At 41.5% G+C, this 27,726-nt stretch overlaps 4 protein-coding genes across 6 annotated transcripts in view; all 4 read left to right on the top strand.

Annotated features, from left to right (window-relative positions):
- Nucleotides 1–4,296, top strand: part of heg1 (heart development protein with EGF-like domains 1) — a gene marked incomplete at its 5' end in the record, with an annotated part of 6,401 nt that extends 2,105 nt beyond the window's left edge. The window contains 10 exons of the mRNA XM_031858715.1: nt 127–249; nt 395–498; nt 609–664; nt 995–1,155; nt 1,572–1,706; nt 1,986–2,028; nt 2,121–2,158; nt 2,317–2,404; nt 2,719–2,896; nt 3,081–4,296. Coding sequence (XP_031714575.1) covers nt 127–249; nt 395–498; nt 609–664; nt 995–1,155; nt 1,572–1,706; nt 1,986–2,028; nt 2,121–2,158; nt 2,317–2,404; nt 2,719–2,896; nt 3,081–3,224 — 1,070 coding nt within the window. The remainder of the gene's footprint in view (nt 1–126; nt 250–394; nt 499–608; nt 665–994; nt 1,156–1,571; nt 1,707–1,985; nt 2,029–2,120; nt 2,159–2,316; nt 2,405–2,718; nt 2,897–3,080) is intronic.
- A 2,534-nt stretch (nt 4,297–6,830) lies between these two features.
- On the top strand, nt 6,831–8,780 carry LOC116389758 (taste receptor type 2 member 119-like). The gene has a single exon (XM_031858702.1). It carries the CDS (start codon nt 7,286–7,288, stop codon nt 8,237–8,239), a length of 954 nt encoding a protein of 317 aa, XP_031714562.1. The 5' UTR covers nt 6,831–7,285; the 3' UTR covers nt 8,240–8,780.
- A 413-nt stretch (nt 8,781–9,193) lies between these two features.
- On the top strand, nt 9,194–24,891 carry kansl1l (KAT8 regulatory NSL complex subunit 1-like). Of its 3 annotated transcripts, none has more exons than XM_031858636.1 (16): nt 9,194–9,419; nt 10,155–11,191; nt 14,571–14,709; nt 15,082–15,222; nt 15,592–15,695; nt 16,344–16,521; nt 17,739–17,916; nt 18,176–18,307; nt 19,670–19,816; nt 20,018–20,115; nt 20,370–20,482; nt 20,649–20,724; nt 20,841–20,953; nt 21,249–21,369; nt 22,227–22,485; nt 23,051–24,891. In XM_031858636.1, the coding sequence occupies exons 2-15, from the start codon at nt 10,197–10,199 to the stop codon at nt 22,446–22,448; spliced, it is 2,757 nt and encodes a 918-aa protein (XP_031714496.1). In that variant the 5' UTR covers nt 9,194–9,419; nt 10,155–10,196; the 3' UTR covers nt 22,449–22,485; nt 23,051–24,891. The 3 variants fall into 3 exon arrangements, with proteins under 3 accessions (XP_031714496.1, XP_031714497.1, XP_031714495.1); XM_031858637.1 differs by having other exon boundaries at nt 14,574–14,709; nt 22,227–22,455; XM_031858635.1 differs by having other exon boundaries at nt 22,227–22,455; nt 23,051–24,890.
- Nucleotides 24,892–25,210: 319 nt separating this feature from the next.
- Nucleotides 25,211–27,726, top strand: part of map2 (microtubule-associated protein 2) — a 67,954-nt gene continuing 65,438 nt past the window's right edge. The window contains exon 1 of the mRNA XM_031858737.1: nt 25,211–25,274. The gene's annotated coding sequence lies outside the window, so the exon portion shown is untranslated. The remainder of the gene's footprint in view (nt 25,275–27,726) is intronic.

The following is a 27,726-nucleotide window of genomic DNA, read 5'->3' on the forward strand; positions in this document are numbered from 1 at the left end:
TGTACCCAAGCAAATTGATTTTTTTCATATAGTGCTGAGGATTAAGATACGTATTCCGGTATCAGATGTAAGTGAAGGCCTGTATATAAATTGTATTGTAATACCAGCATGTACTTGTGTGTCCAGATGTGGATGAGTGTGAGATGGACCCCTGCCCCGTCGGGTCCAGGTGTGTCAACACACGAGGTTCCTTCAGCTGTGAATGTCCGCTCGGGTTCGACCTGGAGGATGGACGCACATGCAGTAGAGGTAATACCCCTTTAATACATACCAGCAAAACGACACTTCGATCACAGATGACGGAAATACGCAAACATAAATTAGACATGAACTCAAAGTTGTTTCCCCGAAGGCCTTCTCTTGATTGACCGACAGTATATTTCCTCTTCTATAGCAAAGGCATTTCTGGGAACTTTCAGTGTCAACAGACTGCCACATGACCCTGTTATCTTCACGAGCGCCACCATGCATGAGATCCAGAGAGAGATCGTCCAGCTGGTGAGAGGCAGTCCACATCACTGCATTGCCTCTGCTCCTTTCTGAGAAAAACTCAATTGGGCTTGTGTGTAATATGTCTCCCACACACTCTCTTCCTGTCTCCACCTCAGCTCAATGCTTCATTGTCAGTCTTCCGAGGATACAGCCGCTCGACGCTGAGTAAGAAGTAAGTCCTTGCCATCACTAAACCATTCCATTTCTGTTATTCCATTATGTTGTTTATTCTGTACACATGACATCTATAGCACTGCTAAGCATCCTGGGAAAAAGATCCCTCCTCTGTTGTTCTCCGGGAAGTTTCTTCCTTTTCTGATGCGAGGCTCCTGGGACATGTTGTGTGCTGTACAGCTTGTAAAGCCCTCTGAGGCAAATTAGTGAACAAAGTGGTTATAATTATATTTACCCCACCAGCATTTACATTTTTTAGCTAAATGATGCAACATGGACGATTTGTCAGTGTGTACCTCCGTACTGACCTCTGATCTGTTCTCCACAGAGGAGAGGACGGGGTTCGTATCTCAGCTGTCAACATGTTTTCCATTACCACCGATGTGACGGGCGCAGAGGTCTACAACAGCATCCAGATGTCTCTCAGCAACTGCAGCTCCTCATTGGCCCACTGCCGGATGGTGCTGCACCACCAGCTCACTTACCACAGTAAAAACTAGCAATCGTACTTATCAGGTTTAATTTTGCTCATTTTAGCCAAATTGAATACAGTTTTTTTTTAACTGACTGACTTTAAATGTGATTGAGGGCAGACTACCTAATGCAGCTGTGAATGTGTTTACAGCCGCTAGAGGGCACCATTTAGCCGTCAACAGCTCCCACAGTTACATCATTACATCGCTCACGATCTTCAACATCCAGCTGCTGTATTTCACAACGGCTACACAGAATCTTACAATAACAGCAGAACAATACCACAACTCACTAAAATAAGATCACTGTGAGCTGACACATACAGTAGAAATGTATGCAAGATGGTTGAAAATCTGACTTCCTCTTGAGATGCAACCTAATATCCCTGTGCTGTTGTACTCATGACTAATTGTGTCCACCCTGTGTTCCAGTGGAAAGTCTGTGTGTGGCCCAGAAGACTCAGTGTGATACAGAGCGCTCCACCTGCACAGACGACAGCGGCACAGCCAACTGCCAGTGTCTTCAAGGCTACTACAAACACAACCCTGAAGACCTGTCCTGCTTAGGTGAGCTAAGTGTGTGCATGTGTGTTTTTAAATGACTAAATACAACAATGACAAGAATATGATTTTTAAAAAAGCAAAGTGCATATTACAATATGATTTAAAAACGTAATTAACCTGATTAAAATGACAACAAAGTGTTTCCTTCCTGACAAAAACAGAATTGACATTAATATTTCACATGAAATTCATCGAAACTAAGACCAAGGCATTTTAGAAAATCGATTGGCTTTGGAACTCCTTGTACCAAACTTCATTCTGAAATAAAACGTCTTGTTTCAGAATGTGGAGATGGCTACAAGCTGGAAAATGACACCTGTGTTCCGTAAGTTCAAATTGATTTCATTTTTCCTGACAGAATTGATCCGCTCACACTGAGCGATTTTCTCCCTGCGGATTCTGTTTCTTGTTTTTCAGCTGCATATTTGGATTTGGAGGATTCAACTGTGGAAACTGTAAGTGTCCTTAAAAATGAGGCATTGAACAGGCATAATATAAAACCTTTAGCTTCAAAAGAAAATGTTTTTTGTGAACTAAATACAAATTTGCTCTCATGATCTTTACGTTGGTTTTTAAAGTGTGGCGTTTAATATGTTGTTATTTGACATTGCAGTTTACAAGCTGATCGCAATCGTGGTGTCGCCTGCAGGAGGCGCTCTGCTCCTCATCTTCGTCATTGCTCTCATTGTCACCTGTTGCAAGTAAGACTTCTGTTATTGTCGGTGCAAAACTTCTCTTGGTTTGCAGTGCATTTCATCTTGTTAAGTCTTAAACTGACGTGTTCTTGATACTAGTGCAGTAATCTGCCTTGCCCTACCGTATTCGTAAGTTGATGATTACAAAACAAAGGATCCTAGACGATCCAACAAGTGCAATTATCTATTTAGTGACTTAAAGGATCAGTTCATCCAAAGAACCAAAAAGCACAGTTCCTTTACTTTCAATGGTTTGACGACTTGAAAAATTCTGGTGACATTTGGCAGGTTTAACTTTTGAACAATGTTTGATCTCAAAGGAAAGACAAGAATGACATCAACAAGATCATCTTCAAGAGTGGAGACCTGCAGATGTCCCCATACGCAGACTTCCCCAAAAATAACCGCATATCCACGGAGTGGGGCAGGGAGACCATAGAGATGCAAGAGAACGGCAGCACCAAGAACCTGCTGCAGATGACCGACATTTACTACTCTGTAAGGAGACATGCAACACAACTCTCGTTTTATCTCCCACTCTCTTCATTTCTCTTCATAGTTCAACTGAAGCACTTGTTTGTGTGTTTAGTTAGAGCCGATGAATCTATACTACCACTATATTGGTGTAGAAGAAGCTGTTCAATACATAATTTTCTCTCTCTTTCTGTGTTCTTTTCGTCAGCCTGCGTTGCGTAACTCAGACCTTGAGAGAAACGGCCTGCATCCGTTCACAGGTCTGCCGGGTTCTCGCCACTCGTGCATCTACCCCGCCCAGTGGAACCCCTCCTTCATCAGTGACGATTCACGAAGACGAGACTACTTCTAACCACTCCACCTTAAAGACACACACACAGAAAGTTAACCATCTCTTATACTGTAAATTCTGACGTGATATGATGGTTTTCTGTCACAGTAAGAGACATTTCATCATTTTGCATGTTTTAGTTCATTTGCTTTAACTCACGCATTACATTGCTGCTGTGTTAGCAAAGACGGTTTAATGTGTTTTCCTGCCTCACAGGCAGCTGCTGACTCTCATTTATTTCACCATATGATGGAAAACAATTTGCAGAGGCTTGAAACGTGCTTGAGGTAGACGATCCATGACAGTAAACAATCACATCTCTCTTGTTGCTGCCTGGTCACGAAGTGCAGATTTGCTTAATAAGTCTGCACTGCATTAATGCACAATGATTAATAAAAGCAGATATGGTGTTCACTGTGTTCAGTCACTGTGCTCACAGACAGGAACGTGAAAAAAAACAACACGGGTTAAGAAAATACAAAAAAAAAACGGCAGTAATGTGAAGTGTATGTGACGTGTAAGAAATAGACTACAACATGCAAAAATGTTGATATGGTCCTTTAAGTGATGATATATGAATATGTGTGTGCCACTGCTGTGATTTGAAAATATTCAGTTTCTTCTTAGATAAAAGTCTAAGAATGAAGTATTGATGGAACAAGACAATAACAAACCACTGAAGGATGCACAAAAGTTCTGTTTGATAGAAAGTGATGCCAACATGTATATATGTCCAAGTCCTTGACATGTAGCATAATGGACATCTCATATACTGTACACACTGAAAAACTGAAGAGGGATAAACGTGTAGCTTGTGTGTGTGTGTGTGTGTGTGTGTGAGAGAGAGAGATTGTGTGGGTTTTAAATATTGGTGTTTGTGAGGTGTGTGTATGTGTGTGAGGAGTAATTAACTACCAGAAGGATCATAACTGTCAATGACTGCAAAGAATGTAAATCTGTATCATAATTAGTTTGCTATTTCTGACATGGAGTATTATTTTCATGTGACTCTTTTTGTCTTTGTCTTCATGTCATCTGTTGTTTCTGGCGTTTTAGTCAGATGAGCTTATTTAAATAAAAATGTTGCAGAGCAGTTTTTCTCACACTCCACTCTTTTGGGTTTTAATTTATATAGGTTAAGATTGTTTAAACAAAGTGTTATTGCAAGTTCATATAATCTTTTAGTAGCACGCAGTGCAACAAGAACAGAACAAACTATCACATATTTTGTATTTAGAACAGTGGAAACAGTAGTTTGCCAAAAATAAGTGAATAATGAGTCAGAAACAATGGAACACAATAAAAACATAAAGGTGTCATTGTGATGTTTGCTATCACGCAACATAATTTTAGCATTTTAAATTAATATTTCAACATTTTGGAAAATATGCTTATTTGTTTCTATTTTGGGAGTTGGCCATGAGGCAATTAGCGTAGCTTTAGCGGAAAGACTGGACACAAGTAAACAGCTAGCCTAGCTCTCAATAAAGTAAAACAATCCAGTTGGCAGCATGTCTTAACAGAATATATTTAGTTTGTTTAGTCCTTCCACAAACATAAAAAAGATAATTTGTGGTTTTAAAGTGTGTAATGTGTGTATATCTTGGAGAGCAACAGCCAGACAGTAACTCCTCAGAGCTTTATAATCATTGTGACATTGCCAGGAAAAAAGAAGCATTACTGAGCATAAGTATGTTAATGCACTCCAGGCAGTTTACATCAGGTGAAGTAACTAATACTGTAATGATGAATGTCCAATTGTCAGTGTGATTATTGGGTGAATGATGTGGGCAGTGCCCAGGAGGCAACAAGCAAAATGAATGAAAAGACGTTCTGTGTGCTTCTCCAAAGAATGTACAGCTGAGTCAGGTGCTTCTCTGAATGACTTTCTAACCTGTGGCCTGACTAACGGGCCTGTTACTATTTTCAACATCGTGGCTAATGGGTTTTTCCTCTTTTGAATGGTCTGTCCACTTCACTGAGAAAGGATCAAACAACCTCTGAGGCTTCTCCTGTGGTCCTTGATTTGCTTTACAATAACTGACATGGTGTCAGTTATTGTCTTTCTCCTTTCTCTACGTGCTGAAAGCTTCAGGATTACCCAAATCTTATCTCTGGTGGTGGTCTACAGTGTGTCCAATAGTATGACCTCCTCTTTCTGGCTGAACTTCTTCTACTGCAGCCAGATTGTACCTGCACAGAGAGCTCTCTTCATCTGGATTAAGAAGAATGTTAAATCCATCATCTACTGCTTTTGGATTACAGAGAGAATTTACAGTTTGTTTGATTTTACGTCCATGTATTTAGTCTTTATTCCTCTTGATGGATTTGTATATTTCTGTATCTTGTAATTATGATGGTTATGAAATAATCTTCTTGTATTTTTTGGATAATTATGAGATAGGAATCTCATAATTATGTAAATTCAGGTGTGTGTGTGTGTGTGTGTGTGTGTGTGTGTGTATGTGTGCATATTATGTAAGTGCAAATTTGCATGAAAGAAATGTTTCCTGAGTGTCATTGTGTGACCATTTCAGTATTTTTGCATGTTTTAGCTCATTTACTTTATTAACTCACGCATTACATTGCTGTTGTGTTAACAAAGACGGTTTAATGTGTTTTCCTGCCTCACAGGCAGCTGCTGACTCTCATTTACTTCACCGTATGATGAAAAACAATTTGCAGAGGCTTGAAACGTGCTTGAGGTAGACAATCATTGACGGTAAACAATCACATCTGTCTTGTTGCTGCCTGGTCACGAAGTGCAGATTTGCTTGAAAAGTCTGAACTGCACAATGATTAATAAAAGCAGATATGGTGTTCACTGTGTTCAGTCACTGTGCTCACAGACAGGAACGTGATTTATTGATCGACAGGAATGTGTATAAACACAACACAAATTAGAAAAATAAAATAAAAAAATGTCAATGATTTGAATTGTGGGTGACGTGTAAGAAATAGACTACAACATGCTAAAACATCGATATGGTCCTTTAAGTGATGATGTATGAATATGTGTGTGACACTGCTGTGATTTGAAAATATTCAGTTTCTTCTCAGATAAAAGTCTAAGAATGAAGTACTGATGGAACAAGACAATAACAAACCACTGAAGGATGCACAAAAGTTCTGTTTAATAGTAACTGATGCCAACATGTATATATAACAGTGTAATAGTTTCATAATTCAGTGACTGGAAGTCTGTCAGATTCTGCTAATATATTCATATCTATAATAACAAAGCTCATTTCTGCAATTTATTTATTCCTCCCATCCCGACAGGTTCTTGTTTTAAATCAGACATGTCCTGTCTTAATGTTTTTATACATTTTTTAGTTGTTGCTGCTGTATTGACTGAGTCGCCAACTCAATTTCATTGTATGTTTTTACAATGACAATAAACATCCTTATCCTTATCCTTAAGACATCTATTCCCAGCCTACTTTGTATTTGTAAAAGAGCTGCATGAAGTTCTTGACAAGAGGGAATGTTGCTATCTACACACACACACACACACACACACACACACACACACACACACACAGCAAAAGACATACACACACAGCCACATCTATATATATATATATATATATATATATATATATTAACATATTATTTTTTCATCATGTTTTTACTCTCTCTCTCTCTCTGCCAAAGTCACTCAGTGACCAAACTCATGATCATTTTCCTGATGTTGGCCCTTTAACTTCACATGATCCTGTTACTGTTTCACTTTTCAGACGCTGTGTAGATTCTCTAACTTTTTATCAGATTCATGTCATGAACATGTCAACTTGCTAATCCTAAATCTTTGTCTGGAAAACAAACTTTGTAAAGAAAATCACAAATAGTCATGTTGAAAAATAATTGTAAACCCATGAAATGAAAGCATGAATTAATGTCTCTGTTGTTTTTTTAGGCAAATTCACAAGTATATGATTGTATACATAATTTGATTTGCATTAGATGCAAATACCTCTAATTTGTTACATTGCATAGAGTTGTAGAACCATACTGGCTTTATTTGTGAGCTCTCTACGAGGGAAGAAGACACCAGAACAGAAACAGCAAACTGATTAAAAATGGATTTTCAAACATTTGCCCTCAGTAATGGGCCCTTTCTTTTTTTTAACATTGTGACTGTTGCATTTTACATGTTTTGCATGGTCTGTCCACTTCACGGAGAAAAGATCAAGCAACCTCTGAAGCTTCTCCTTGGGTCTGTGATTTGCTGTAAAATAACTTACATGGTGTCAGTTATTGCGGTGGCCTTTTCTCATCTACATTTGAACAGCTTCAGGATTACCCAAATCTTATCTCTGGTGGTGGTCTGCAGTGTGTCCAATAATATGACCTCCTCTGTCTGGCTGAACTTCTTCTACTGCAGCCAGATTGTACCTGCACAGAGAGCTCTCTTCATCTGGATTAAGAAGAACGTTAAATCCATCATCTACTGCTTTTGGATTACAGAGAGAATTTACAGTTTGTTTAATTTTACTTCCATGTATTTAGTCTTTATTCCTCTTGATGGATTTGTAATCAGCAACAATTCCACAGTGGTTAATGACATGCCTGCAAGAGATTTCTTGAAATATTTTCGGGAAAATGTGTTTTTCATTGTGTTTTCCGTACTGAAGGTGCATTTTGTTTTCTGTCTGTGTGTTATGGTGATGTCCAGTGGTTCTACTGTATTCTACCTGTCTGGACACATGCATCGTATGGTAGCAAATGGACAACCTCTGTCCTGTCCACAGTTAAGGAATCAGGTGAGGGTCACCGTCACCGGCATCCTACAGGGAGTTCTGTATGTGTTCTGTGCTGTTTGGACTATGTACAGGTCTTTTCCTGTGGGCAGTTCATATAAGCTCAGTGATCTATATACCGATTTCACTGTCATCAACTTGTACATGTCAGGCACTCTGTTCAACCTGGGAGTTGGTCAGGCTGTATTCAGGCAGAGAGCAGCACACATCTGGCTGAGAGCAGCTCAGTGCTGCAAAGCACCTCAAGTACAACAGTCTGAACAAGGAGTATGATACTGAAGCTGAAACCAGAAGACCAGGGATCTGCTGAGGAGAACCTAAGACACTTATCAATCTACATGGATGCAAGCTGCCCCTGAAGCTTGGAATATTACCGTAGGAGATCAGAGCTACTTACATGTTTTGTACTGTTTATGTATCTATATGAAAGATTTTGTTTTTATGTCATATACAGTTAGATAAAAAGAAAAAAAGAAGATATATTCATTCTTATATATTTTATAGTTACAGCTCTATGAATGCTGATTCCTGCTTTTCATGTGCATTGATTCAGAATTCAGTATCTGGAAAACTGTCAAATTCAGGTAATATATTTAAATATAATAACAAAATGTATTTGTTTAATTTATTCATTCCTGCCATCGAAATGTTGGAAAATGGCATTGCGGAATACCAGTTGCTGAATTGTGGCAATTCTTTTGAAAAACAAGTGTCAAAGTTAGTGTATTTTACTGTTTCATATTATTGTGTTTCATTCTGTTCATAAGGAGTACATATGTATGCTTCTTTTGTAATTATGTAAGGGTCAAGCTTAATTTGTCTCATTAAAATGTATCTAACATTAATCACGTGTATTCATTTTTATTCGTTTGAATGATGTCTTTGTTGTTGTTGCATACTTAACAAATTGTTTTATTTGCTTTGAAGAATGCTGTGCATTTCACACCTACTAATTACCTACAATTAGGATAAGTACATTTTGAGCCCACACTCGTTCTTTTCAGGTACAATCAAACCTCATTTGATTTCTTAATGTAATGTAATGAAGTAACTTGAGTTTAATAAAAACATAGTAGGACATGTAATGGGTTATGGAATTTGTTTTCACTCATGCATTCTCGCAAGTCTGAGCTTCTGAAGAGGTCGTGAAGGCATCACGAGTCTGGTCCAGCCCCTCCTCTTTCCGCTGTGTGTTTCGTCCTCTCGGCAGTTGATGAGTGAAGGAGACGAGAAGGAGGCGCAGCGGCGGACAAGAGGAGAGGACGGCAAAATAAATGTCACCGTTAGACAGCCAGTTGGATTGCCAGAAAATCGGCAGGATTACATTTTCTGGAGGGATTCGCAAAAGGGAAAAATATATCGATAAAGATCGAACGTTGTTTTTAGCTGTAACGTTAATTCTCACTGGAATAAATGACGTTAAGTCAACGGTTCAACGTTACCTCTTGTTCAGGTGAGTAACGTTTATGTCAACGTCCGTTATTGGACTCGATGTAGCGAACGTTGGCATTAGTTGTTATATTTAACACAGTTTAAGAGTTAATTTAACCTAAGAGAACTAAGGTACAGCGTTACCTTTAACCTGTGATGAACGAGTATACAGCAGTGTTTAAAACACCTTGCTGACGCTATCTGGCTCTTAACGTGTGTTATTGTTTTGATACGTTACACAGCAGGAACAACAGGAGAATTGTGTGTGTGTGTGTGTGTGTGTGTGTGTGCGTGTTATTACCACCGTGTGTGCGCGATGCGTCAAGGTAGTTGACGTTAATGCACCGTTTATTTTGCTACAGCCACTCTGCCTGTGTTGTGTCTTATTATCCCCAAATCAATATTAAATCAACGCAGTGTGTCTCAGCAGGGACGAAAGAAGGTAGAAAGGAAAGAAGGAAGGTTTGAAAGTAGGAAGGAAAGAAGGGAAAAGGGGAGATGAGGGAAGGATATAAGAAGGAAGGGAGAAAGGTAAGAAAGAATGAAGTATGGGAAGGAAGGAGGGAGAAAGGAAAGAAAGACAGGAGGGAATAAGGGAGAGAGAAAGGAATGAAGAGATGAAAGACACATGGATTTAAAGATGGAAGAATGGAAAGAATGAAGGATTGAAAGGAAAGATGGAAAGGAAGAGGGGATAAAGGGAAGAACAAAGGGAGAAAAAACAAATGACTAGCTACTAACATGTTTCTCTTGTCAGGGGATTTAAGGTGCAGGCTGTGAAGTTTGACCCGTCAGGGGTATGGCCCCGGCCCTCACCAAAACCCTGAAAGATGGCCACGGGATCCACCTCTCCTCGCCTCCCGCCGCCGCCAGAATGGACCCTGATGGCCGAGCCGTGCGCAGTACTGAGCCGGAGTCTCGGATGAGGCCGACAGATGACGGAGACCTCCAGAAGTTGTGGCTGAACCTCTCTCGCTTCCCCTCTCTGGACTCCCGTCTCCCTGCCGTCCAGGCGTCCGCCAGCCGGCGTGAGACGGTGCTCCTCCCCGGCCCTGCTTCCCTCCTCAGCCTCCTTTCCTTCAACAAAGGCCTGCGAAATTCTCATCAGGTGGCCGGCCTCTTCCCAGGTGTACCAGACATGTTTTTATTCCCTGTCCCTGAGCACAATAGCCAAGAGGCTTGCCTGCTGCACGGGCGCAGCCGTGCTCCTGAACGTGGACCAGATGGTGGTGATGTGCGTCACCCCCCTCTCACCCTTAGTGTTCCTCACGGGGAGATACACTCCCAGGGCTACACCCACTTCTTCGCACCCCCACCTTCACTGACACAGGGGAAAGTGGCTGCCATGGGCTGGCCTCCTCCATCCTCAGTGCAGCCTCGCAGCGACGTTGTGAACTCTGACCGGCCGGCATCCGGAACTGAGCTGGAGGCGGCCGCGAAGGAGAAGCTCGCCAGGCAGGCAGAGCTGCAGGGCCGAGCTCAGAGGCTGCAGAGGAGACTGCAGGCCCTGCTGGGAGAGCACGCCATGCTGCACTGCAGCCAGCAGCTGGAGGGGCTGAAAAGGCACCGTCGACTCGACAGCCCGGGCTCCGTGCGTTCTGGTGTACTACCTCCGCAAGTAGGAAGCAAACGGCATTGCTCTTGGCTGGAGTCCTTCACAGAGTTCTCGGAGTTCAGCTGCTCCAGCCAGGCGGTACTGAGAGGCCTGCAGGAGGCTTTGGACTCCGAGGCCACGGCCAGCAGCAGCTCAGACGAGGAGGATGAGATCCACGGCAGAACCGAGACTTCACCTGTGTGAGTAGAAGGTGCACGTAGTTAGTTGCATGTGCGCATTAATCAACAAGACTCTAAAGCACTGAAGGGGACTTCTTTTGGCAACTGGGATATACACCTCAAGACAAAAATCACAATTAGCTGCTAATCATTAACAATATAACTTCATAACATAACTGTGGGCATAACTGTGGGTATTGTTATGCCACAGTTCAAATCTGATGTGAAGCTATTAACGGATTTGTTAATAGCTGTAATCAACAGATTATATTGTACGTATTGCTTGCTCACAAAAACACACTTTCCACACACAGAACAACGGTTGGTTTCTCTTTTACAAGCAAACTGAGTGAGACCAGTTTTCTTCGAGGCCTGTTTCTTGTTTTGAACTTGTGTATTTTTAGGAGCCACAGTGAGTATCATATGTGTCACAGCTGGTTATTCCAGCTAACTAAACACGCTCCAAAGGAGAGGATTTAGAAATCCCCTGAACCACGTATTTTGCTCATCAAGTTGAGGTGAACCGCATGATTTCACACAGTGTCGAACGCAATGTTACCAGCTAGCGTTGAAGAAAACAATGAGAAAAAAAACATTTCACGAACTTCATTGTGCTCTCAAACTCCTTTAAAAGAATACAAACATGGTGTGAAATGGAGAGGCTAATTTATAGAGGACACTGTATGAGATCCACTGTGTCTCTGCCACATATTTCACTCGGCCCTCAGTGGAGTTTACAGTGTGGTTGTCATTAGCACAAGTTTTGTCCTCCCAGCTGTGGAGAGTGTGATGACATTTTTCAGCAATGCACACACGCGCTTCTCTTTCCATGCTGCAGTCATACACTCGGCAGACAAGCCAGTTGTCCACACCCACAGGCTAGGAAATAAAAACGGCCATGCCAGCAAGCCTGTAACATGCCATTCTGTGCCATTGAGCTAGTGACCTGTGTGTGTGTGTGTGTGTGTGTGTGTGTGTGTGTGTGTGTGTGTTTTGGGGGGTTTGGAAGGTTGTCTGCTGTACTTGTGTCCTTGCTCAAAGGGAGTCGTGTTGCCCCAGGTGAGGCAAAAATAATGGAAATCCTGTATGATTGTATCTTCTATCCGGTGAGGAGTGTTTGTTTTTTTCTGCAACAAACCACAAGACGGTATTTAACTTGCAAAAAAAACTGTGCACATTGCACACACAAATTGTCATAGTCAGAATTTTGCATATGTTTTTCCTGTTGGCTGATATTGTGGCAAATGTCCACGAATACATTATGTTAACGAGAAACAGAAATACAGGGAATGGGAGCAATTGGGCTGAAATAGAGCTACGAAAACAACAAGTATTACGATTATATATATACCATTAAAATGATTTTCCATAAACATTGACTTAGACAACAGAGGATCTACAGTATGATGAAAGTCTAACGGGTCTATCAGTTGCCAAAACTTTTCTTAAAGTGAATCGGCTCCACACCTTTTGTGTTACAAAAATACAACTGAAACTAGATACTCAGCACAACATCTTCATTTGGAAAGAGGATTCTTTGGAGAAATATTTATGCTGTGCCCGAGTTATTCTGCTATTCTTCTAGGTGTGTAGGGAATCATTTTAATTACTTTTAGCCCCATATTACCAGCCTCATGTTACCAGGTTAACACACTTCCTAGCCCGCAATGTGGGGGCGTCAGTGTGGACTCTGTTGGGGACAGGAGGGGTAACGTCTTGGTCTTTCTGGACCAGTCAAGTCTGGTTTAAGTGCAGAGCCATTTTATTTCTTCAGTTAGATGAAGTTCTTCAACACTTCTGTTTGTTTCCTGTATCCGTGCAATAAACAGGGGCTGTTAACAAAACTGGGACATGTTTATTAGCCCCGAGAACAGGAAAGAGAAAGGGTGATTTCTAATCTGTGTGTGTTTATTTGGCCAGCTTTAGTCATCTTGGAAGCGTCAGCTTGCCTTTTATACAAGTCCGTTGAACAATGCTCTATGCTTCGTCAGTAAAGCTCCCCTGGGGAGTTTTTATGGCAGGATCCTCCTTGAAGAGGATATCTCCTTGCTGGAGGAGGGACGGATCATTGTCCCCCTTTTAAAAAAAAACGTGGACATGGTCTGACTTTCACATTCTAAGTGTGAACTTGTAAAGCAGTGACATGGTTGGACTTCAAATTGAGACCATGTCCTCCAGTTTCTCATTTTTGTTATTTTAGTACTTTTTATACACAGTACTGTACGGGAAAGGCTACGAGTTGGAAAGTTTAAGTGCGGTACACACCCTAAAGCCTTAATGCCTCAGCAAGAGCCAAGAAACACAATCCAGATTGGATCATTCATAAACCCACAGCAGCTTGTTGGGGCTGGCCTTTTATTCAACCTACTGCTCGCCTACTACTTGGCAAAAACATTTCAGGAATTTCCTCATTATACAGTTCGAAAGAGCTGCAGGGCAGCCTGGTCTGGTCATTGTCTGTGGAGGAAGGAGGGTGCCCGCTCCTTATCAAACAGATATTAGCTCAGGATTGAGTGTAGCTCAGCTCAGAAGCAGTCATTAACCAATCATAGGCTTTGTTCTCATATGCAAAGCTTGCCTTTATATCTACAACACACTGTGTGTAGCTATGATCAGGCGAGCAAACAACATTGTGGTTATTTGACGTATTAGGCTAGTATTAAAACGACTTCACAATACCAGAGGGTATAGTCAAATCCCCTGTGTAGAGCTGCTTGCACATCGGCCTAACCTTTCCCCGTCCTGCATCTGAGTGTTTGAAGTAGGGGGAGTCCCTCCCTGTCCTCGCCAAGAGGTCCAAGAGCACTGCCATAGCAACTATTGCCAAACACACAGAAGATGAATGCTAACTGAACAGGCTAGCTCCATGGAAACATACTATAGGTACACACACACCACACAATGCAACCGGGTTTTATTCTGTGGCCTAGATAAGCTTTTGTGCCTCAGCAAAAAAAAAAAATCCCTCCTCTCCCGTGCTGTTGGGATGCTTCGCAATTTACACATGCAACACGGTAACATGGTTGGTGTGAAATAGGTCATAAGATGACGGGTGCCGTGGTACAAATATGTGGATTTTACAAGTAGTTTGGTCCTTCAGTGCTCTCTTTGTGTCTCTCAGTCTCTGTCCTGCCTTCTTTGTTACTTCTCCCTGTGGTGATACACATTACCCTGCCAGTGATTCTGATACGCTGACCTCTTCATGCACTTTTAGTTCATGGCTAAATTGGAGCTCGTGGCTGCGATCACTCTCTTGACGTTTTTCTGCATTCACGGCCATATGCCAAAGATCTTCTTGTGAGGTCGTATTAGGGTGTAATCGACATAATTTGACAAAAAATGAACAGAATACTATAATACCACAACATGGGTCTGAGTGTCCTTCTCTGTCATCCATCAGCAGCAGCTGTGAGGGGCGGTGGCTGGAAGAGAGAGCGGAGCTGGGCAGCAGATGGAGTTGGTTGCAGCTACGTCTGGCCGAGCTGGAGGGGAGGATACAACAACCGGTGGAGCTCCACAAGCACATCCGCTCTACCAAGGTAAGACCAACGTGCTCTCTGCCAACATCAATACAGGGCAGCTGACATAATAGGCCAACTGGCAGCCATAGATTATTAAGGGCTTTCAGTCAGGCCTTAAATACAAGTCAGTTTTGTGTGAAGGGAACATATAGGGTCAGCCAACGTCTGCTGTCTCTCTGTAACAAATGAATAGCTCTTTAGCTAAAGTATGTTATGGAAAGGTTTTAAAGCGGCATTGAGCAATGTAGCCAACTTTCATGGACTGCTGTCACTGTGAACGGTTTCATATGCATCAATAGACTCGTCTTTTCGGTCATTATGTTCATTTTTCAGAGAAAATGCCCTGTTGTAATAATTGTATATGTGTGTGTGTGTGTGTGTGTGTCCAAGGGTGGTGTGGTGCTCGCGGAGTCCCAGCCGCTGACAGACAGACAGATTCAGCAAACCTTGCTGAGAGAAATGGCCGGGTTATCGGATGCTGACACTGAACCTTGCAGCCCCACACGCCTTCTGCACAACATAGAGAGACAGGTAGGAAGGATGAGCTAGTACACACACCGGGGGTTTGAAAAATCTGGAAAGTCAGTACAACTCAGTACATTTGCTACATCTGGAAAATTTGCAACTTGGCAACATAAATACTGGAATAAAATGAGCGTTCTCTTTGGGAATCCTGTGTTCTGTGATCCTTTCAAACATGTCACACAGCAAACTTCATCCAAACAGTGCGTGACCACTTACAGCAAACACAATCAAGGGTTCAAGAGAGTCTCAGCACTGTATATTGATTCGTCCATCCCTTTCCTTGGATGGATTGCTTACCCACTCACTGCTACTGAAGAGAAAAGATTACTTCATCACTTGTAAAAAGCATTATTATGGATGATGTCTTCATTGCAGAGTGCTCAGCTCAGCCAGATTGTCAGCAGTCTGATGCCCCCGCTCAGCTTTTCACCGCTATCTAAACAACCACACACCTGGAAAGGCCAGAGAGTCTTCACAAGGTACAGAAACACACACACACACACACACACACACACACACCCACGTACAGGCCTATGTGGGGGCAAGTCACTTTTCTGCAGTAGATCATTTCCAGCTGAAACAATCACACATGGGACTCTTAAATTATGCTAGATTACATGAGACACCATCCAAGGAGAAATAGATCACATATTGATATATATTAGTAGATGACAGATCCTACAATTAAGCAGTGTTGTAGTCAAGACCACCTAAACCGAGTCATGACCAAGTCCTGGGACAAGACCAAGACTTTGAGGGGTTGACACCGAGTCAAGACCAGGGAGATTCCCACACTGCATGACACACTTCCGATAAAATGTGAAACATGCAAACCATATAAGCACTTCTCAAAGTGATCTGAAAGATACACAAGATTCCCATCAAAACACCCACACAAAACAAGTGAAGATTCCTCTTCAGTCATGTCTACTGTGTGTGTGTCCATGTATATATAAGTGTGCTATGAGAAATGTCTTGATTTAATGATCAAATTATCAATTTTATGTGTGGAAGTTTTGAATTATGAGCAATCACAGTAATGATGTTAACAACTAAATCAGACTAGAATCTTAGCATGAATTATATCCCTGACACTTCCATGACCTCACCTGATCTCGTCCCTGCAGTGGTCAGAAAGGAGACAGTATTTTTGAGCCTGGCAGCTCCAAGAGAAGGAGACCGGGGGGGACCAGGAGGCTCTCCAAAGCCGATGCGTTGTGCGTTTGTGCTCGGACCCGACCTCTGGTCACCTACCACAAGCCTAAACTGTTCACCTTCAACTCCAGCAACCCCAGGAGTCCACAGGTAGGAAACACATGCAGTCTCCTTTCATTTCATTTCTGGGGTGATTTGCTGCTCCAATGTCCCATTAGTATGATTAATTATGTCTTCCATAAGCTCATTCTTATCTTGAAACCGCTCTGTGCTTCTGAAACAAACACTGCGGGGACACATTAGTATCTATTCATTTGTGCCGCCCATGCTCCTGCACAGTGGTGGAGATAATGGATGGATGCTGAAACACAGTTGCATTCCTCCGCTCTCTGTTCTGAGGACTTGGCAGTAAAGACGGTAATGAAGATGACACCAGAAGAACTACGCCTGATTACCAAATTTACTTCATTACAGTCCACCACCTATGAATTCCAATTGTAGACCCATTTTGGGTTTTAAAAATAAATATTGGAAACTGTGTCACCGTGTAGAAGCTGCTAAACTTATTCATTAGTTTATTAAATTTAAATGATCCTCGTATCCATGTCAAATGTAGCTTCAAAGCAGTTGTTTCTAGTCGGGCTTCAGTGTTGGAATGCCATATAACTAAAATAGGTCCTCAAATTAAACAGCAATTAATGTTCAAAGCCGCACACCTGCTTTTAATCAAGCAGTAATATCTCTCGGATTTGCTTCAAATAAACAAGTGCATGTGAGTATTCTGAAGCTCGAGCCTTTAATTAGCCGACTATGTTCTTGCCAAGTCAAATGTCAAGTGGTTGGCATCGCCCTGCGTAGCTCCAAACAGTTTTCGTAATAAGAACTCCCATACTATCATTGTACTTTTACGTGCAACATTACATGCACACAACTTGTTTTGTGATATCTTTTTTTAAAATCTGCACTAATGAAGCATTTAGCCGCTTAAGAGCCAGAGACTAAAAACAAAGTTTAGAAACATTACGCGTAGGCCTCATTTTCTAATCCCTAACTAGCTCTTCTTTAGCTCATGTACGAATATATAAATGTTAACATGCCGCGCCGTTACCATGGAGGTTCAACATCTTGCTGAACAATACTATTCGCGCATAGAGCCCAGACTGATTGTAGCTATTATAAAAAGAAGCAGCACCATTGAGAGGTTGCCAGATGACAAAGAAAGCTCTTTAACAACTGAATTAATCCTTGTGACTCACACTCCAACAAGACACAAAGAGAAAGCTAAGTTATTGCTGTAGTTAGACTCTTTGACTATGCTCGTTTAGTATCATGTGAAAAAATGATTTTCTCTCTCTCTTGTGCATCAGGACTCTGGAACGCCCACGTCTGCCGTCTCCTCGTCTCTCTCATCATCATCTTCCTGTTCATGCTGCTCATCTTGTGATCCTGTAGCCCTGTGCTCTGATCCAGACTGCAGCTCCGGTAGGGCCCTGTCCTCCAGGACCCCCAACACCACACCTCACCCTGAGCTGTGTCTTTCATTCGGTAGGAGAAACATTAACACGACGTCATGTGGTTGGCTATGTAGGAAGAACAGGGAACCTGTGTACGCGTAGCAACCTTTTTTTGTTGTTGTTGAAAGACATATGTAATTTCATCTACTGTTTTCTGAAAGCTGTAGTTCTTCTCTTTACCTCGACTGCATGCTTGCACATTGAGACGTGCTGAAGTAATTAATCGTGAAGACGTTAAGACTGCTGGGACTGTTTTGAGCGCATACTTTAAAATTGTCACTCTCTTCCAGACACTCCTCGGTCTCACCACTTAAAGAGAGTCCTGGCCAGAGAAGAATGGTCCCAAAGGCCTTTGTCTATCAACGTCCAACCCTCCAGTCAAGCACACTACAATAGACGCAGCTCCACACCACTGCACAACAGTAAGAACCCTTCACCGGTATATTGATCACACACCCTGTAGTGTTCTATGGTGCTCTCCTGTCTTATACCAGTACATTACTGGGCCTATGTGTTTAGTCGCTGCTTGTGAAGTGTTCAAACAGGCCTGTAACCCGTTCTGCTGTCGTAGTCAACTGATGAAGAAGACGACAGGAGGACAGAGGTTGAGAAGAAAGCACCTGCATTCTTCTTCTTCTTATTGATCTAACAGACGGGAGCCTCACTGGCTTTTGATCCACTTCTCTTTGTTGTGTGAAGTCGATGGCAATTTAATGTGAATGCAAAGTCAGCACTACCTGCTGCAGCGTCACAGTCCAAACTTTTCAACGGTGGTTTTTATTAGAAAAACTGTATATATATTGAATATTAGATATATTAACAAAACATTTACATTTATTTTGAGATTTAAATGACTTTTGTAGTTTACATTGTTTCGAAATAATAAGTTAGAATTAATTATAGTAATAATAAACTGACAATTCATCTTGTTTAGACAATTCTCCCCTTCGGTTGTCGTGATAACATGGCTGCTGTGTCTGCTTGTTATCTCCTCGTGGAGCATCATAAGTGGTTCCTAGTATGTCAGATATCCCACTGGGTCTGTCTGAGGCTTCCAGCTGAGCAGTAGGTGGAAATGAAATCCTTTTTGGCATTTCACCAGACATCAATATGTGTCTCTTTACATTAGTCTGAAGCTAATAAATGATCGTTTACTTCTCTGGTTTCGGGGCTTTAAGTGCTCCTTGCTCCCATGGTTCCCCACGCTGGAGATTGACTATCCAAAACAATCAATGATTGGTTGATTTTTAGAATGTTCCCTGTTTGCCCAGGGAGGGTTGACTAAACAGTATGTATCAGATGGACTTGTGTTAAATACAAAGGTGAGGTGATAAAAGGCTTTAAGTGATATAGGAGAGGTAGAGAGAGAATAAGGGAGGAGACAAAAAGGAGACCAATTGGAAATTGACGAAGACGTCACTCACCCACCACTCTGTCGATTTCCTGTCAGCTTGAATGATTGTTTCCTCTTTTGTCAACAGCAGAGAAATAAGTCACGTAAACGTCACCTAAAATAATAGCCTGGCACATGGAAACGAACTTCTTATCACAGCTGATTGTAGCTAAAGCAGAGTGAGATTACGTGAACAGTCAAAGCAAGAAAGGGATGGAAATATCAGCAAATGGGTCACTGTGGTAGCTGTTTGTACAGTGTAAGAATGGAGAGCACTGTGATTCACTTTATTATTGGAATGAAAGGTGGATTCCAGGCATCAGTCTATTCATTCTTGTCGCTTGTTCCTCCATTACCTCTGTCTTTCTCTGGTTTGTGTGTGTCATTATAGGTCGCACATACAAGCAGCATGCAAGGCATCATGAAAGAAGAGTTATGGGTCTGTCACCTATCAGGATGGCAGGCTCTGCTCAGAGTCAACACAGGAGAGCCAATCAGAGGAAGAGGAAGGGAAGACGCATCCACAGGCTGATGGAAGGTGTGTGTGTGTATGTATGCAAGTGTATGTTTATTAAATGGCTACAGTGAATACTCTCCATCCAGAAGAGCAGGATTGGTAAACACAGACATTTTTAAATAATGTCTTTTTTTGTATAAATCACCCTTTTTTGGGTACCAGAAGTTGTTTATAATGTAGTGTCTGTTCCAGCCTAACAATATCTTGATGTGTTGTATTCAGATGAGGAAGAAGTCCTGTACCAGTTCTGTGACCCAAATAGTTCAGATGAAGTGCTGGAGGAGAGCTACACACCGTTCTCACGCAAGAAGGCCTCACGGGTAACACACACACACATTTTTGAACGTGTATACTTGTGAGAACCCTCATTGTAATGCCAGAACCCTGACCCCAAACCTAGCTTAAATTAGCCTCGACCCTAAAACCAGATCAAGATAATAAATTAAACCGGTAAAACAGACCCTCACAACAAAAATTCAAAAGCTGATCAGTCTAGAGAAAACCTCCATCACGGCAACCTGGTGATGTAGATGTATGTGAACACTTCTGAATCATTGGTCATGTTTCCTTTTAGGGCTTTGTTTGCAAACGCCAGGGAGAGAGTGTGTACAACATCAACAACATTGTCATCCCCATGTCTCTGGCTAAAGTGGAAAAGCTGCAGTACAAAGACATCCTGACACCCAGGTATGGAACAAAACGGCCTCTAATGGAGTCGCATAGAATTGTAAAGGTTCTGGTTTTGTATTTTGGCACATGGAATTTACTGTGGGTTTTTACTTTCATACAAACGGGATCCTGTCCACACCGTCCACCATCATTGTCCGTCACCTCAAAATGTCTGTCTTTGCAGTTGGCGGGAGAATGACGCATCGTCTCTGATGAACAGTGAGGCGGAGAAGAAGGACGACGACAATGAGGAGGAGCAGGTAGTGTCTCATCCCTTTGGACATGAGCTGTTTCTTGTGATTTGTGAAGAAAATACCATCCTTATTCCTTTATGTGTGTGTGTGTGTGTGTGTGTGTGTGTGTGTGTGTGTTTCAGGTGGAGGATCTCACTAACAAAGTGTATGCACTGAGACATCTGGACTTGGAGCAGAGGGAGAAATTACACTGGTCATCAGTGGGAAAAAGAAAATGCTGCAGGCTTCCTAAAAGGTGGAAACAAACAAAAAAAATACTCACAGAAATGCAACATTACATACTTTTACGTTGAATACATCAGGTGATACCCATCATGCAAGGTGAATTACATCGGGTCGGTTGGGGAGAATTAATTGGCCTTCTCAAACGTCAGAAACGTCGGGCAGTGTTTGTTGTGTTAAATACTTATCCTGCTGTCTGAGCTGACTGCACAGTGCAACTATTGCAGACTTGGTTTGTTCCTCAAAGGGGAATGTTGAGTAATTTACTCGTGAAGTTTCATGGGGTGTGCTTGTTTTTTTCTCTCCAGATCTGGCAGCAGGTTGTCGGGCAGTGGGGGCGGGATGTGCTCATCAGGAGAGGAGAGCTCCGTGGAGTTGAGTTTTGCTCAGCTGGATTCTGGTGAACAGCAAAGCTCAGAGGAGTGGCTGGTAAGATCAAAAGCACCACAGCTGAAACCCCAAACAAGCTTTGAATATCAGAGTATGATGCTTCAGTTGCCATAGGAGGGAACTCACACTTGTCATACACAGCGATTTTCTATTTTTACCTCACAGCCTCTACAAAGAGGAGATTTAGGAGTACGTTGCTCGTAGATCATCAGTTATTCCACCCCTAAATGTTGCTGAAACATTCCAGTTAAAGATATGTCTGTGTTATTTGTGCTTCAGATGAGGGAATATGAGTATAATTAGCAAAAAAGGATTGCAGACTAATCAATACTCTCTCCCAGTGATATTGTGAGTTAAAAGCCTAGATGCATCCTTGACAGCGGACACAGGTACTTCTCCACTCTGTTGATGATACTCTGATTGCAGTGCTCTCAGCCACTTCTCTTTGATTAGAGAAGGAATAAGTTGTTACTAAACCAGACTGTCCGTATCAACCGTCTCCACACCACAAATACCTCCCACTTCACTGATTTGCACTACTTATGTACTCGAGCACCCATACAAACCCTGATTAAAGCAGCGTAAACAGTTAGACATCAGAGCCATGCACCCCTATGATACAGCCTTCAAAGTCTAAATTCAACCAAGGTAGTCGGGACTGATATTGGAGGAGCAATTATCGAGTTTTGGACATTATTTTACAATTTGTATGTAGCTAATGAAGATTTAAGCATATATAATGCTCATTAAATAATTGAGTTAGAGTTGGAAAGTGATAGAACACATACTAAACTCTAAAACATAAACAAACAACATATTCAATTTACAGATGTGTTTAATGCGTACTGAATTGTAGATATGCTCAATTCCATTGTATTCCCTTTGTCGTCCGGCAGCCTCAGACACCCTGGGTGCCACGAGTGTTTCCTTTGGCCGAGGATGAGGAAGACACACTTCTCTCTGACAACCTGGACAAAGTTTCATTAGGATGGCCAGAGTGTAGCTCCGCCTCCTCCACATCAGAGAACTCCAACTCCTGTCTCTCCCTCGCTCCCTCCTCTGGTGCTACACTGCTGTCTGGTGGACAAAGCCGGAGCAGCACATCCAATGGCAGCTGAGACAGCGGTGACTTTTCTTTTTTCTTTTTTTTAACATGTGAGTTGGGAAATACAGTGAATTCCCTCTTTGATAGTGTGCAGTGCTTACTCAGATTGTTTGTGCATGCCACAGCTTTTTGCTGAAGTTTTTACTTTGTTTCTTCTTCGCAAACTCTTAAATTGTTGATTAATTTGGCAAGTTTTTACTAAATAATTTTCTTTTATAAGTTGGTTATAATAACAATATTTATAATAAATTATAATGATTATAATAAATCCTATACAATGCATTATTACTAAGACAATTAACAAATGTAATCATTTGTCATTTGTTCCTTTTAGCTCATAAGTCATTTTAGTAAATCATTTTGTTGGTCATTCATTTATTTAGTTATCTGTGCATTCATTCATCTGTCCAATTAGTAATTTATAGCACAAAGGATTTATTTTTTTGTTAATGGTTTTCTAACAATCGTTAACAAAGGCATAATTCATTCATTCAGAGTAATTTAGGTAATGAAGGAAGTGGAGGATCTCAATCAAGCGTTGAGAGTCAATAGGAGTAGTGGTTCCTCAAAAGGTTATATTTGTCACATTAATTAATTGTTTCATTTGCTCTCCAGATCTCCTCATGCCTGGGGCCACGAGGAGAAAATGTGCCGTGGGAACCTTAACTGGGATACTTAATACATTCCAGAACAGTGATTTTAATGTTATTTGCTTAATGCTTTAAAGCAAAAGTGTTTTTTAGGTGTACTTTGTGAGTATTGTAGCATAACTACTGTAGCTTCTGCTACACCTTCAGGTTTTAATGTATAAAATGTATTGTATGTAAAGAGATGTGTACCAGCACAACCCCACTGTAGTCTCAGGTTTGTATACTGTTTGTAGTCGACACTTACTTTTTTAATCTATTATATTTTCACAGTTGTCTTAAAAAGTCAGTATATGAAGACTTTAGCACATACACATATTTATGTAACTTTTACTTGATTTACATGTGCTTTTTGACTTTATGTTTTTTTTTTTGTCTGTCATTTGGTATATATTTTTTATGAAAGTTATAAGTAAACATTTGCCAGCCAGCACGTGTTCTGGAGTCTTCTTGTGGCTGATTCACATGGTAACAAGCACAGAGATGAGGGTGGGGACAGAAAAGAAGGAACGTCAAAGAGTATGAATGAAAGGGAGTAATATAATTATGACATGCATGACAAGATGTAAAAAATTTGACACATTAAGTGAAGCACCTGATCATTCAGAAGCCCGATGGTTTTTATTTCAGTCACGTGTAAAATGTCTGCTAAGTGTACTTTACATGTCATTGATGCAAGATACTACTAGAAGGACAAACTAATGTGAGGTCATTTCAGTGATTGGGGTGATTAATATTTATGGAGGTCACCGCTTTTTAGGGCCAGAGTCTCAGGGAAGCAGCTCGTACTATGATCCCATATGCATAACCTCCTCTTATTATATCCTCCACATCTACCAGGGGGCCTAATGGGCAGATGGTGGTCAAGGTCAGCCCTCTCATCTTCATGCATGTGTCAGTTGCTTTATACCAGGTATGAGAGACAGGGTGCCCAGAATTAGAAACTCAATCACATAAAAATTAATTTACAGATAGTCATTTTCTTATTTCAAGTTGTTGGAGTAAATGGGATTTGGCTGATGATCAAGTTTTCCTTTTCCATTGCTACAGATGTCAGCTGAAGAAAATCTTTATTGTACTTCTGATGTAAAATGTCTGACTGTGTTCTTGGAAAGCAGCATGTTTAAAGAAGGAATGGCTTGTAAAATGTGCAGTATAGCAAACAAGCAAACCTATTCTGCATGAGAAGTGAGGGGGATCCAGCAGTCTCGCCTCTCCTGTAGGAGGTCCACCTCAACTCTGCCCAGCCACGACTGTCCGATCCTGATGGCTGGCAGGCAAATGAGCCTCTGGAGGCCACATGGGGGCCATATTTGCCAGTTTAAGTTAACATTAAGACAGAAATCCTCAAACATCTGTTAATTGACCTGGAATTAACAGACTCAACTGGTGATAAATTGTTGGACACAACTACAAAGTGCAGCACTTTGATAGTATTTCTACATGCTTGTAACTACAGCAGTTGCACTCCGGATGGTGCTCTTGCATATCAGAGAACATCTTGAACAACCCGACATTGGATGGAGTTATTATGCAAAGTGACAATATAACTATAATACGACAATACTGTAATATAACTGATTTTATGTAACTAATGTTAAATAATTTGACTGTAGTACACTTGGATTTTGAAATGTGTGCTTCACCATCTGTCCATGCACAGCCTCCATCTTTAAGATTTTAATTAAGAAGATCTTCATCTGAATCTCACATATAGGAACTATTTTTGTTAGTTCGAATGAAAACTGATCACAGTAAAAACTGATTAATGTGATCCTGAGTTTTGCTTGAAAGACAGGCCGCTATTATTGTTTTCCAAGGCTTTAAGCAGTAGCCTATAAACCCACTCCAGTTATTCTCAAACTCAGCATATCAAATCTGAGTTTTGGATAAATAGCTGAAATAAAAAAAAACGCAAAAACTTTAACCAGGGCGCTTGGCATCTCTGCAAAATGACACAAGTGTTAGCAGCTTTGAGACAGAGACACTTTGTCACTTTATGCTATAAATGACAATACGTTAAAATGCTTAGGATATTGAAAACGTGTGGAGCACAACACCGTAATTACTAGAGCAGAGTTTAAAAAAAAAAGTCACGGCGCGACTAGTACAGTCATTACGGTAAATGTAGGCTGCGGAGCCTCTGTGTCCGAAAGACCCGGAGTTGCGCTGACAGACACGGCACCGAACAGGTAAGAGAAAAACAGGGCTTCTTCATTTCTATAACAGATTGATGATACTAGAGAATGTGTATGAATGGTGATGATTGGACAAAAGATTGTGATCTTGACGGTCAGGGTTTAATATTTTACACCCGACATTGAATGACCATCGAAGCTGAAATGATGAGGTGCCCCTCTGGAGAAAGGGCGCATTGTTCGCCGACAGTAGAAGAGAGTCTGGGCTCTTATGAGTCCGTTCTGTCTCATCTCTGCGTTCAGCCAGGTTTTAAATGAGCTATGTTGCGGAATTGACTCTGATATGAAATTGCAGCTGAGCAACAGATCTAGGAACCAAATCTCTTGACATAGGTAGGCTAAGCCATATTAATTGCCTTGGCTATTATTGGTCCAATTACGCAGTTACATGCGTGTTTCGTTAACGTGTTGCATGGATAATGTCTGCATTGTGCTACATACAGGCTCTACCTATATTGCGGTCACTGCGGGAACTTGCCTTGCTGCGGTAGCAGTGCAAGGCTATACCAGGCTGCAGTGTGCCTGTAATACATTATAGAAAGCTATAACATGAGGTCACTGTGGGGGAAAAAAAAAAACGCCATTGAGAAAATGGCTTTATGGAAATGTGATCGTGATTTATAATCTGAACAACGCTGCTTTATGACTGTAAGAGTGGTGCAAAAATATAGGTGCTGAGTCATATTGCCGGGCTGTTCCCTCTCTGATTGATCACACAATTTAAAGCCTAATATGTGCATGCTTGTTATTATCATTACCATGGGATCAATATAAAACAATCACATTTCAGTTGATGCATATATGTTGTTGGGGTGTGTTGAATCCATTACAAATCAAGTGTTAAATCTGGCTGCATTAGGACACTGATCTCTTCATTGAACCCAAGGCTTCATAATCATCCCAGCTCAGCAAATGCAGCTAAAGAACCAGTCTGGGTTTCTTACACCTCAGAGGTCGTTTACCTCACGCCGAATAGACATTCAATAGTGAACTTAAACATGATAGATGTCTTATTCAGTGCATGCAGGTTTCCGTTCAATCTCATTTGCATAAAAGGGGGCTGGCTATTGATTTCCCTTTGTCACATCCACTTGCCTACAGTGTGCAGATCCATTGAAATGCCTGATGCGTTCAGGATGAGGCTGGGGGTGCATTGAGTCATGAACGGTGAGACAAGCAGCTCCTCATTGCTGAGGCAGTGGGCTAGTACTCCTTGAAGACCATGGCCGGTCACCTATCAATATATTGGGTCTGCTTTTTTTGCCTGCTGTAAGTGTTCTTACGCACAGGGGGCACATTCAGCTCTTGATTGATTTTTTTTCTGGCTATTACATGCTTCTAGGGCGACTGTGAGGAAGGGCAGAGGAGAGGCTACATGCAAACATGTGGAAGATTTGTTTGTTGCGTGCTTCTTTTGAGACATGGAATCTTCTGATTTGTCGTGACACCTCTGTGATCTACATAAATATATATCATCGTTTTTTGTTTTTCACAACCAAACCATCTGTAGATTGTTGTTTGCAACCTCTAAAGTGCATTAACAGCAGCATCTTGTGTTAGCACATCTATGATTGTGTATGTGTGTGTATGCATGTTACTGTAAAAAGATCCCTTTTAGCGCTGAATACTTGATATAAAGATTTTGTGAAACTCAGTGTAAGTGACGAGGTAGGCTGAGCAGGCTGAGTTTACTGATTTGTGTTTTGGTAAAGCCTTGGAGGAGAAGTGGACCTCTGAGATGGGAGATGCTTGTCAGTCTTTACAATGATGTGCCTGTTCTTTACCAGAGACCAGCAGCATAAACGCTATAGGCATAAATGTAGCAGAGAGAATGCATTTTAAAACATAAACATAGTAGTGTGGATGTAGCCTAAGGCACAGAATGGGACTGTTTCTAGATCACCTCAGTAACATTTCACTCACCAACCACATTGCTGAGATATGGGAAACACAAACATAGAAAGAGACAATAAAGACCATGCAAGGCCAGTAGACATGCTAATATTCGTAGGTAATGGATCGTTTGGGTAATAAATGGTACATTCACTTCTGTTTTCTGCTCCTGATAAGATTGTTTGGACTATTAGGTTAAATTTAGGATTTTCTTTCTGACCATGTGTCTTAATGGACTCAAGGACTGTTGTACAGTAATGCTGTGTCTTAACTGAGTGGATCAACTGTAATATGTGACCAGTAAAATATGACTTCTACATTTCCTGGAGAGGTATCTAAAAGGAAACAATCAGCAATTTGATGATGTTCATAGTCTTCGGTCCAGGCAGAGGTGCCAGCGAGGTTAGGTATAGCGCTGCAGCAGGCCGGGTCCCACTAGTGTGGCGCCACGTGCTGTAGGTTCAGCTTTACATAAGCCCAGTGTGTCAGTGAGACAACCTAATCCTGATTCCTACAAAGATACTTAGTCAGCCGAGCACACACACACACACAC

Source organism: Anarrhichthys ocellatus, unplaced genomic scaffold (assembly GCF_004355925.1).
Source record: "Anarrhichthys ocellatus isolate YVR2014 unplaced genomic scaffold, GSC_Weel_1.0 scaffold20, whole genome shotgun sequence".
In the NCBI taxonomy this organism is placed as follows: Eukaryota; Metazoa; Chordata; class Actinopteri; order Perciformes; family Anarhichadidae; genus Anarrhichthys; species Anarrhichthys ocellatus.